This window comes from Solanum pennellii, chromosome 6, assembly GCF_001406875.1.
Source record: "Solanum pennellii chromosome 6, SPENNV200".
Lineage (NCBI taxonomy): Eukaryota > Viridiplantae > Streptophyta > Magnoliopsida > Solanales > Solanaceae > Solanum > Solanum pennellii.
In genome coordinates, this window is record NC_028642.1 from 47,225,067 (window position 1) to 47,237,884 (window position 12,818).

Consider the following 12,818-nt stretch of genomic DNA (forward strand, 5'->3'; position numbering starts at 1 on the left):
TCATAGATGTTCTTGTGGTGATGACTTCCAGATTTTGGGGAATAATAGATGTTGAATCTTAGAAGTTATTGAATTGGTTTTTATTAATGAGTTTAAGTCTTCCGCATTATTTTCTGTTGATATTAAATTGAAATGTTAAGGTTTAGATTGGTTGGTTCGCTCACATAGGAGGGTAAGTGTGGGTGCCAGTCGCGGCTCGGTTTTGGTTCGTGACAACATGTTGATGGTTGACAAGACACTACAATACTTGATTGGAGCTGGAGTAGTAAGGCTTCTGAAAATCTTTATATATATAATTGTGAATTATATGGTTTTTTTAATCATGATATATTCATCTCCCTTTTTTATTTTTCCAAAATATTCAATTTAATTGTGAATTATATGGTTTTTTTAATATTAATTTGTGACAGCTTAATTAGAACCTTTATATATTTGCATCTTTAGTTGTGAACCATTGTATTTATGATCCTATCAGTTGGCTTCATTTGTCAAAGGAAGCCATTTTTTATATAGTACGGGGATTTGGCCAGACTCCTACCTTATATATTTTTGTTGATTTTTTGAGCGTTTTAATATTTTTTTAGTATTAAAATTGTCATAGTAAATATTCGTTAGAGTAAATGGGAGTTATGACATTACAATTGTTGCCACTGGAGGACTAGTATCCATTTTGATTGCTGCAATCTATGGCATTACTGCCTAATTACTCAATTGTGAATCAATGCCCCTGGGCATTATTACCTTTAATTTATGGTTACAAAATGTTGATCCATTGGAAGTTACTGTTAGTGACAGAAGGTGGTCAACTATGCATGACCACTAATTTCTTTTTATTCGATTTCCATTATCATTCGTTATACCTCGTAACCTATGTAAACTCTTAAGCCATTATTTTCACGATTTACTACGATATTTATCTTCCTATTCGTACTACTTCTTCTAGTATAAATTGTGTTTTCTTCATTTGGTTTGAGTCATACAAGACAAAAAAAAAATATAGAGTAAAACAATTAGTAAAAATATTAAAAGAGAGTTCTTAATAACTAACAATTTGAATTTCGACTCAAGAAAATTGATTGTTTTCACAAATAAATTGATAAATCATAGAAGATATAAAATACATATCTTCAGTATAAGAACATCTCTCCACTGCTAATAGAATGTTATGCAGTTCTTTTCGCATAAAATTAAAAAATTCTGCCCTTTTTTTTGGTTCCATATAATTTTTTACGGTTTTGTTGGTATAAAATTAGGAGGAGAAATTTTGTATAGTGATCACTACTGAGATGGATAAAAAGAGAGAAAAAAGAGAATATTGAGTTAAAAAAAATAAAGAGAACAACAGTCTGAGAGAAAAGAGAGTTCGGAATCACAAAAAGATAAAAGTGATCAAAATAAGTTATTATTTTGGAAAGTAACTAGATTAGGCTTAATGCAAAATAAATCTCCACTTTATATAATATTTAGATGTTTTCCGTTAGTCTCATAACGTGTATATTTTAATATATAACGGAACTATTTATTATATTTTGCAAATTGTAAGAAAAAATTATGTTTCACGTCTTGGAGCTTCATGAAGTTTCTTCCGTGTTTGTCATACAATTATATTGATTTGACATATCATAAAAAAAGAAAAAAATATTACATTATGTGTTTTTATGTTTTATTCTGAAAACTCCTCTAAACTCTATTTAAGGACATTCAAACATAGCACCTTCAACATCTTTAGTTTTCTATTTTCTTCATTTCAATCACAAAAAAGTAACTTTTACCCCAAAAGTTAGAGTTTTTGATTTATTGGGATGGTGAAAATGCTGTTTATTATAACTGTCATCTCAAACACATTGCGAAATATTCAATTAATGTCCGATATCATAAATTTCTTATCAATTTATAAAAGAGTGTGTATAAATAGTATTGACTATAATTTGATTATAGTCGAAAAATTTTCTATTACATTTTTATCACGAGGACAAGTACATTCTGGAGAGTAGATTATTTAAAATGATGAATTGTTGACATACTTTTTGAGGGTTTCAAATGACTACATAAATCAAATCAAGTTAATAATACTTGAAATTTATGTTAGAAAGGAGCCTAAAACTTGTCAAGAATATTCTCTTTTATCTGTCAAAAGCTATGTTAAATATATATTTCTCTTTGTAAAACATATTTTTTTCTTCCAATTTATAAAGTGTAAAATTTTCTTCCACTTTAAAGTGTAAGAAAAAGTTTCATTTTACAAAGTGTAAGAAAAACTTATACTTTATACAGTGTAATAAATAATTTCGTTATATATTAAACTATATACATTATGGGACTAACGGAAAACATTTAGAATATTGAATAAAGTGGAGTTTTTTCTTCCACTAAGCCTATTTTATTTACTTCTTAAAATAGTGACTTATTTTAATCATTTTTATTTCTTTGTGGCTTATTTAGGTTCTGGACTCGAGAAAAGACAGAACTGTTTTGAAGTAAAGAAGAAAAATAAATATTCTTTTATGGCCCTCCTTATTTTATTTCTATTATTAATCGGAAAATGGCCTAAAATATTATTAGAAATAGTATAAAATTATCCTCCATCCACGTATTGGCTCTGTAATAGCCCTCTCATCCACCTATTGACTCCAAAATACCCTTGTCATCTTACTTTGGATTCAAAATTGACCATGTTAAAATTACAGAAATAAAGAGAATAATTTTAGGTTAATTTTCTGTGTATTACTCTTGTGAAATACTGTTACATTTATACAGGAAAGATGGAGAGAAAAAAGAAACGGATAAGGAAACAGCTATACAGGATATATATTACTAACATAATTAGTATATTCTGTTCCTATAATTACTCTCCTAAATATGGCTATTTTCTACACTCCCCCTCAAGTTGGGCACTCGGATTTCCAATGCTCAACTTGCGCAAAATATTACTGAAGGCTTCAGTACTGACAGCCTTGGTTAGGATATCTGCCAGTTGATCTTTTGATCGAACAAATGGGAGTTTGATAACCTTGTCTTCTAACTTGTCTTTGATGAAGTGTCGATCAACCTCAACATGTTTTGTTCTGTCATGCTGGACAGGGTTTCCAGAAATACTTATTGCTGCTTTGTTGTCACAGAATAACTTGCAGGCTGTTTTCTGAGGAAAACCGAGCTCATTTAGCAGTTTTCTAATCCATAGGATTTCAGTTATTCCTTTCACAATTCCTCTGAACTCAGCTTCCGCACTTGACAAGGCTACTACCTTTTGCTTCTTGCTTCTCCAAGTGACAAGATTCCCTCCTACCAAAGTGAAGTATCCAGAAGTGGATTTCCTTCCATCTCGGTCTCCGGCCCAATCTGCATCGGTGTAAGCAATTATATCGAGGCTATCATTTCTTCCAAAATAGATCCCGGTGCTGCTTGTACCCTTTAGATACCTCAGAATCCTCATTACGGCTGTCATGTGATGTATTTGAGGTAGATGCATGAATCTACTCACTACCCCTACTGCATATGCAATATCTGGTCTTGTGTGGGCTAGATAGATGAGTTTCCCTACAATCTTCTGATATTGTTCTCTGTCGGTTGCCTTTGCCCCTTCTATGACCTGAAGACCATGATTTGCTACAATTGGAGTGTCAGCCGGTTTACCACCTAACATTCCAGTTTCAGCTAAAAGATCGAGAATATACTTTCGTTGATGAATAAAAATCCCTTGCGTAGATCTTAGGACTTCTATACCAAGAAAGTATTTTAAGTTTCCTAGATCTTTCATCTCAAATTCTTGAAACAACTTCCCCTTTAAGGTAACAATTTCTTCCTCATCATCTCCGGTGATGATCATATCATCTACATATATGATTAGACAGGTGATTTTCTGATTTGCCCTTTTTATGAATAAAGTATGATCAGAATTACTCTGTCTGTACCCAAATTTCTTCATAGCCTTAGTGAACCTTCCAAACCAAGCTCTTGGAGACTGCTTTAAACCATACAGGGCCTTCTTCAACTTACATCCTTCTCCATCCTTAAAGTCATGGGGGTTCCATATAGACTTCTTCTTCAATGCTTCCACGGAGGAAGGCATTTTTAACATCAAACTGATACAAGGGCCAATCTTTATTTGCTGCTACAGAGAACAATACTCGTATTGTGTCTATCTTGGCTACTGGGGAAAAAGTCTTTGAATAATCGATCCCAAAAGTCTGAGTGTAACCCTTGGCCACCAATCTTGCCTTGTATCTTTCAATAGTTCCATCTGCCTGGTGCTTAATGGAGAATACCCATCTACATCCCACCTTCTTCTTCCCTTTGGGTAGAACACACTTTTCCCATGTTTGATTCTTTTCCAAGGCAACATACTCATCTTCCATGGCTTGTCTCCACTTCTCATCTTCAAAAGCTTCTTCCACGGTTCTGGGAATGTTTGTTGAGTATAGGGAGGTAGTGAAGGCAACAGCTGTGTTGGACAAGTTTTCATTGCTGATTCTTTCTATGGGGTATCTGGACCGTTGGTCTTCATATTCCGGGTCATACCTTTTTGGAGGAACACCTCTCGTGCTTCTGGGAGGAAGCTCATATCTGTTTTGACAATTATCACTAGGAATAGATATAGAGTCAGTAGGAACAGTACATGATTCAGAGTTTACCTCAACTGATGTTGACTCAGGGTGCTCAGTGGTTGTCATTGGAGTGGATTGAAGAGAAGGAGCTGACACAGATGTTTCAGAGTCGACGTCGGTGGTATTGCTTACTTGTGTTGGAGGATCATGGTCCATCATTTCTGGATATATTAACCAGCTAAGGTCATCATTCGTAGTCTCCCCCTGAGGACCAGGCTGGGTATAGTAATAGGAGTGTTCAAAAAACTCACAGTCAAGACTGGTGTAGATTTTGTTTTGAATGGGATCATAGCATCGGTACCCTTTTTGATTAACCCCATACCCAATAAAAACACATTTAATGGCTCGTGGTTCAAGTTTATTTCTGATCCTTTTTGGGAGATGAACATAGACAACACATCCGAACACCCGTGGAGGTAAAGAATGATAGGAAGGAATGGAAACATGGGAAGAAAGAGTGTCAAGAGGAGTTTGATATGCAAGAGGTTTGGTAGGTAGTCGGTTGGTTAGATATGTGGCTGTGGCAATAGCTTCTGGCCAAAAGTGGACAGGGACATGGGATTCTAACATAATGGCTCTAGTAATCTCAAGGAGGGTTCGGTTTTTTCGTTCAGCTACCCCGTTTTGTTGGGGAGTATCCCGGCAGGTAGTCTGGTGAATAAGGCCATGATCAGAAATAAACTGTTTCATATCTAAGTTTATGTATTCTCCTCCGTTATCAGATCGAAGAATTTGGGGTTGGGCAGCAAATTGAGTACAGATCATGTTGTAGAAATTTATAAACACATCATACACTTCAGATTTATTTTTTAGAAAATAAACCCAACTCATACGGGTGCAATCATCCACAAACAAAACAAAATAGGAATATTTATAAAAGGCGAATTCAGGTGCAGGGCCCCAGACATCAGAATGAATTAAGGTAAATGGCTTAGAAACATGAGTCGAACTGGGAGAATAAGAGTGTTTATGACTTTTTGCAAGTACACATGCTTCACAATCCAAAACAAAATCAATGTCCTTAAAAGAGGGAAATAATCGTTTAAGATAACTTAAAGACGGATGACCTAGCCGTCGGTGCCACATCCAGATCTGATATTCCGGCGACCCTTGAGCAAGCAAAGCGTTACCCTGTTGAGTCACCTCGTTCACATAGTATAGACCTCCTCGTTCAATACCACGACCAATGATCCGCCCCGTCTGAGCATCCTGTACAATACAATCAGAAGAAGTCATTAGAATTGTACAGTTTAGTTCCTTGGTTAATTGACTAACAGATAAAAGTTTGTGGGTAAGACTTGGAATTAAAAGACAATTTTTTAAATGGATTTCTGATGTAATATCCACATCTCCGGCTTGAGTAATTGGAATAAACTCCCCATTTGCAGTTTGAATCTTAGTACGGGTAGTTGATGTGGAGGAGAGAAAATCGGTTGGATCGTATGACATAGTGTCCGTGGCCCCACAGTCAAAAATCCAATTGGACTTATTGCACATGAGACCCACACTTTGTTTTTCCTTGGGTTTTTTATATAATTGGGCTTCTGATTTTTTGGGCTCAAGGGCTAAAGGGTCAGATTTTTTTAGGGCCTCTTGTTTTCCCTCACTTTCATTTCTAGAGGACGGCTCCTCTAGAATTTTCTCTCTTCTCCTTCCCGTCGCTTCCTCTGTCTCCATCCATGGTTCACCGGAAATTTTGGTGAACCCATCTTTGCCACTCATACCTGTTCTCCTGTCGGTAACGCTGGTCGACGAAGCCTCGCCGGTACCCGCTCGCCTGTTGGTGACAGTGGTTGACGAAGCCTCGCTGGTCGGTTCTCCTTCTCCGATGGCGGCGTTAGCCTTGCCGCCGGTCTTTGTTACCTTGGTGGCGGCTTTACGCTGTCTCAGATCTTCCCACCATTCTGGGTAGCCGATGAGCTTAAAGCATCCTTCCTTGGTGTGTTTGGTTCCTCCGCAGTGGCTGCATTTGAGGTGAGTTTTGTCCTCTCGCCGGAATGATGAATCTGACCGGCTAAATGAAGAATCTGACCGGCGTTGAGTGACAAGACCACTTCCGATCTCTGAGGGACCTCGTTCCAGTGATGAGTTGCCGGTCATTATGCCACGACGAGCAATTTCTCGTCTGATGGTGGCATATGCGGCATCAATGGTTGGAAGGGGATCTAGATTTAGGATGTCTCGCTTTTCTTTGTCAAGTGAATCATTTACACCGGCCAAAAACTGGTACAGCCTTTGTCGTTGTATAAATGAGTTGAACAGTGTGATGTCTTCTGCGCATTTCATTGGGTTCGGCATTCGTCTATCGATTTCTTTCCATAGGGTATTCAATTTACTGAAATAGACCTCTATCGTGTCTATCCCTTGTTTCATAGATGTTGCCTTTGTGTTCAGATCATAGATCTGCAGTTCATCTCTGCCGCTACTGAGTAGAGTTTCGATGCCTTTCCATAAATCTCGGGCAGTTTTGTAGTCCAAGAATTGATTCACAAGGTCTCCGTCAATATTCTCGATGATCCATGAAAGGACCATCGAATCTTTTTGAGCCCATTGCTGGTACTCTGGATCGTCTGGTGAAACGGGGTTGGCGATGATGTGATTGAGCCTTCCCCGGCCACCAATTGCTATCTGCATCAGTTTACACCATTTGGTGTAATTGGTAAGTTCAATTTTTCAGCGACTCGCACTGTTTGTGAAGTCCCTGGTTCGATGTTGGTTGGATTTTTGTTGAGTGTTTGAAACATTTGAAACAATTGTTGCATATGTTCCATAGAAATAAGCTGGTTTGGATTTTCCGGTGGGTCTTCCATTTCGGGTAGGTCACGGTAGATGATGAGTACGAAAAACCGTCGAAGATCGACCTTATGGCTCTGATACCATGTTAAAATTACAGAAATAAAGAGAATAATTTTAGGTTAATTTTCTGTGACTCTTGTGAAATACTGTTACATTTATACAGGAAAGATGGAGAGAAAAAAGAAACGGATAAGGAAACAGCTATACAGGATATATATTACTAACATAATTAGTATATTCTGTTCCTATAATTACTCTCCTAAATATGGCTATTTTCTACAGACCACTTATTAACGTTCAAAATTTAAACTATTTAATTTTTTTAAATACATGACGCTCAACTATTTGTTATAATTTAACTTATTAATATAATTTATAAACCAACCCACTACCCACCCATTACTAATTAAACCCCACCCAATTAATAAACCCGCCCAACGATTATGTTCTTTTCGGTCAATTTCTCCTAGATTTACGAAGTTAGTGTTTTAACAACATTAACAAACAAACAACCTCATTGACTTCTAAACAAGACCAGTTAACTAGTTATAATCAACAAATGAATAATAAAAAGATTAATCTTATAAACCAAGAAGAAATTTTTCATCACTCTTTCACCATGAGTCGTTTTTAAAAAAACTCAAGATTTTCATAATTACAATACCATTGAAATCTTTTAATTCATGTCACATTAACGATGTTTAAAAGAAACAAATTATGGATAGTTCAATGATTCAATAGGAAAATGATATAGTTAAGGTACCTGAAGAGAAAAATCTAACAAATTTAAAAATCTGATTATATATTTAGCCATTAACATATAATCTTAAATATCATGATATCCTCAAAGATGTAAATTTGTGCAATCGTACAGTATATCACTCAAAAGATAAGAGCATTTTATTGAAGGAATATTATGAAATTATCACTATATAGTATATAGTTGCCAGCAAAAGAAATTGTACTAGTGACCAAAAACTTACCATCCTTTCACACATATCATATCAGTATCAGTTACTAAAATGGTCATAAATTTTTACTTAAAATTGGGTTAACGCAAAATTAGTAACGTCATAAAGGAGATTTAAATACCTTTAATTTGATAGGTTATAGGCCACATAACTATTATATTTGAAGAGATGGTCGTGTGAAATTAGTAGAATCTTACGTCAAAACTAAATCGGTAAGGAAACTTTCAACTCAACTTTATGTTAGAAGATTCTAGTTACCTTAATTAATATCCAAAATCATTCCACACTAAAGAATTTACCTTTACAAATATAAGCAATTTAAGAATCACCTTATATAACCCTTCAAGTGAATGAAGAATAATTCGAGTCTTAATTAACTTAGATAATTTCAGAGTGTTACTATCTTAGAGGGAGACTATTAATTTATCGAGTACTTCATAGTTGCTTCTTTTCGCCCCCTTGTGTTAGAAAAATCTAACATATATTTACTACTCTGAAGAATTCATTTTTTTGTGTCATGGTATAAATTATCAGAAAAAAATAGATGAACGATATGTTGGTGTATATGCATTTTAATAATAAAATATTAAATCCATAAGTTTAGTGGTATAAGTTGACGAGAATGTGATCATTATTGTAGTGAAATATATTGTAGTGTATAGTAAAATAAGTGTAGTGAAAAAGAGAGTTAAGACATAGAAAATACTTTTAAGTCTTCAACTATATTCACTATAGAAAAGTAAATATTTATATGTTGAAGGAAGGTGTTCTTATATGAAGCTTTGGACTCTCCAACAAAATCTGGAGTTCTTTGAGTTGTACGATGTTGTTGGACTGTTGCATCTTGGAAGGACAAATCAAGAGTATTATTATTGGATCGGTGTAGATTATACCACAGTGGACTTGAATCTCTTCAAAGAGAGCGAGATATCTGTGTCTCAGCCTAAAGAATTTATTTATGCATTTTTGTCATTTTGTTTTCAACTGTAGTTTATTATGTTTGTGATATATTAAACCAACAAAATATTTATTTTTTAATCAGAAATCAATTGAGAGGAAAATTAATCACGATGTAATGTATACAAATGCTTTTGTATGCAATATATTAAGCAAAAATCGCCGGTGATCACCTAAAATTGACATCAACTTTTACTTAAATACCTCATTATTAGGGTTTGTTCATTTTAAACACCTCATGTGAAACTTCATTATGTCATTTTGAAACTTTTTATCAGTCATTTAAATATTAAAATGTGTGTAACACACTTTCTGATGATATGTCAAAATAGTGAATTAAATAAAAACATGTGACATATATATCAAAAATAATTGTTTTAAATAGATTGTGAACAAAATCCTTGTTTAAATTTATTTAGTAAATTACTTTTAATAAAATCTAAATTTCAATAAACAAAAAAATAAAAAAAATATGCACCACTTCTTTTTTTTTTCTCCCCCGTTTAATATCTTTTTTTTTTTTTTTATCAATCATGACCTTCTTATTAAAACATGTAAAAATGTGTAGACTTAGTAAAACGTATGGATGACAATGGGGCAGTGGGGGTTGAACTTAACCCACATATTTTTTAATGTCTTGCCATGTCCCACATAATAATTTTTTTCATTTTCAATCCGCCCCACCCTACTCCTAACCGCACCGTATAAATTTTTAAATATTTTATTTTTCTAGATAAGTTTGATTCTAAAATAAAATTCATGAAAATAAATTTATTTTTAGAGATGATTAGAAAATATGTAAGAAATTGTATATTCTTTATTGAACCATTTTGATTTACTATCTTGTATATTTTAGTAGCTTTACAAAAATTATCTGAAAAAACAATGTTCTATCCCCCTTATAACAAGTAAAAAGTTAAATTTAAATTTGAACCATCATAAAATCATATATATCCACAATCTTCCCCATTCTGCATTAGTTTATTAAACACCCACATCAATATGCACCGCATCCCACCCACTCCGCCCCGCATTCGCCTCGCCCAATTGTCATTCCTAGTAAAACGTGTTGAAATGTGCCGACTTAGTAAAACATGTAGAAATGTGCCGACTTAATAAAACATGTTGAAATGACATTGTCAAGCCTTATTTGATGTGCTTAAAATAAATAAATTTTAGTTGAGATGTTTAATTGAAATTTAATGTCAATTTTATGCAGTCATTGATAAATTCTGTCGATATATCTATTATTTCTAAACAACACATGAAATTTTGTTCTCATAAACAATAATTCAGACTAACCATACCAATATATTATTAATGAAAAACATATCAGATACATGTTTGTAGCATTATTGAAATAATTTTTTAAAAACACAACATTATTAATATAGATTTAGAGTTACTAGAGTCTTCCCAAATATATCCATAAGTGATAATTTAGGGTGAAACATTTGCAATTTGAACATTTCAAATTTCACACTCCAAAAGATTCATGTCTCATTGAAGATGAAGCTTCAATTTCTAATTGATTTAAACGATGGTGTAAGTTAGAACTAGTTTCATTCAACCAAGTTTCAAATATGAACACTTCATCTGCATTGAGCTGCTCAGTCGACTCCCACCAACCTTTTTGTCTTGTTTTTTCCATTTGTTCATAAGAATTTTTCTTAGCAATCGCAATGTCTTCTCTGACATCAAGTTCTTCAAGCCTAGTTTTGAGTTGATTCACTTCATTTCTAGCATCATTTGCCTCTAGATTTGTACTTTCACCAAACTGCATATCAGGATCCTGAAAACGAGAAATAACTGCATCAAATGTAGGGTGAAAAAAGGAATGAGGCTTACCAGTAGCGGAAATCATCATTATTCCAATGTCAACATTGCATTCTGTAGCGAGTTCGCTAGATTTTTTATACAAACCCTCACGACGCTTTGTAAATGCAGCAAACATCGAATCCTTATTTTCAATTTTTTTCATTGGTATCTTTTGACGTCCTTTAGTTCTTTTCCTCTCCATGCCTAAATGAAACGTTTTTCAACAAATGATGCTTATAAAATGATGACATTGCACTTATTTATATACACAATTTTCTTATTAAATGATATATTAATTGATTTTTTAGTCAAATAACATAAATAAAAATAATATTTTCATCATAGAGAAAATAAGGAAAAATTCTGTAAATATATTTTGTATATTCACCACATTATTAAAATATAATTTTTAATCAAATATTTTAATACATTCATGAAATTTATTAAGTTAAAGTTAGAAAATATGAAAATGATTTTAAAAAGACAAAATGACTCCATTTTTTTTTTTAAAAAAGAACTTTTTGTATGATAAACAAAACAATATATTAACAAAAATAAATCAGAAAGTTATCTATAATAGGAAATATCTTAATATTTTGCATAAATTAATCATCAAATAGACAATAAAAATAATTGATTTTAATTAGAAATGACATAAATTACAAATTAAAGTAATTTCAAATCTAAAGTAAACTTGAATTTATTTATATGCATTAACATTAAATAGACATTGACTTGAATAAGATTCAAAGATTTAACTTTAATGGGAAATAAATTAATGATGCAATGATATAAAAGGAAATTATATAATGAAATATCATGTTGAAGTTCACAAATATGAATACAATTAGCTGTAAAAGAAATCACATAGCCGTTGAGGAGCAATGGGCATAATGAAGACGACAAAACATTTTTTTTTTATTTTTAAAAATTGTAAGAAAATAATGCTTTCACGCGCTTAATAGCCGTGAATCACACTTAAAATGTCAGCTAGGCAAAAAGAGTTAAAGTGGTATCAATCTAATTTAGGAGAGATGTTTAATAGATACAAGTCTCAATTGAGGTGTTTAATGAATAATGTGAACAACTTTAAGTGTCCGTAGATACCTTAAGCCAATTCTAAATTATGCTAACAAGTTTTAAATTTTTTGTGATCACTTTGTATTTCAATCTCAATTTGCATGCCAATAAATTTGTATTTTTATTCTATATTCATTCTAAAATCTTTTTCACTGCTAGCAAAAATCTTAAATCAATAGACTTCAACTCGACATAGATTGAATATTTTCAATGGAGAGTTAAAATTAATATTGAAAATTTGAGGTTTAAGGGAGACAGAAGTCATGTCAATTGTGGAACCAAACACGGATAATAGGAAATGAATTTTGTAAATTTTAATCTCAAAAATAAAAGATGAAAAGAGCATGAGTGTAGTGAAAAAAAATCTAGATCGACTTAAAGTTATACAAAATTATGATTATTAATTATGGTAACTTTGTTGGTTTAAATTTAAAAATTACCTTATTAGAAATATTATTTTTCTTAATTTTCTTCCTTATGTTATTCACTAATTGTATTTTTTTCAAATTAAATAAATAACAAAAATACATAAATCAACAATATAACAAACTAAAATATTGACATCTTTAATAAAATATTAAAAGTTCTGCTA

The 12,818-nt window shown here is 32.8% G+C and overlaps 2 protein-coding genes across 2 annotated transcripts in view; one reads left to right on the plus strand and one right to left on the minus strand.

Annotated features, from left to right (window-relative positions):
* The window catches only part of LOC107022377 (stearoyl-[acyl-carrier-protein] 9-desaturase 1, chloroplastic-like), a 17,727-nt gene extending 14,909 nt beyond the window's left edge, over nucleotides 1–2,818 (plus strand). Inside the window, exon 2 of the mRNA XM_027917953.1 lies at nucleotides 2,758–2,818. Within this exon, the coding sequence (XP_027773754.1) occupies nucleotides 2,758–2,818 (61 nt within the window). The remainder of the gene's footprint in view (nucleotides 1–2,757) is intronic.
* Nucleotides 2,819–10,647: 7,829 nt separating this feature from the next.
* Nucleotides 10,648–11,370, minus strand: LOC107022899 (agamous-like MADS-box protein AGL29). The gene has a single exon (XM_015223474.2). It carries the CDS (start codon nucleotides 11,346–11,348, stop codon nucleotides 10,806–10,808), a length of 543 nt encoding a protein of 180 aa, XP_015078960.1. The 5' UTR covers nucleotides 11,349–11,370; the 3' UTR covers nucleotides 10,648–10,805.
* Nucleotides 11,371–12,818: the final 1,448 nt, after the last annotated feature.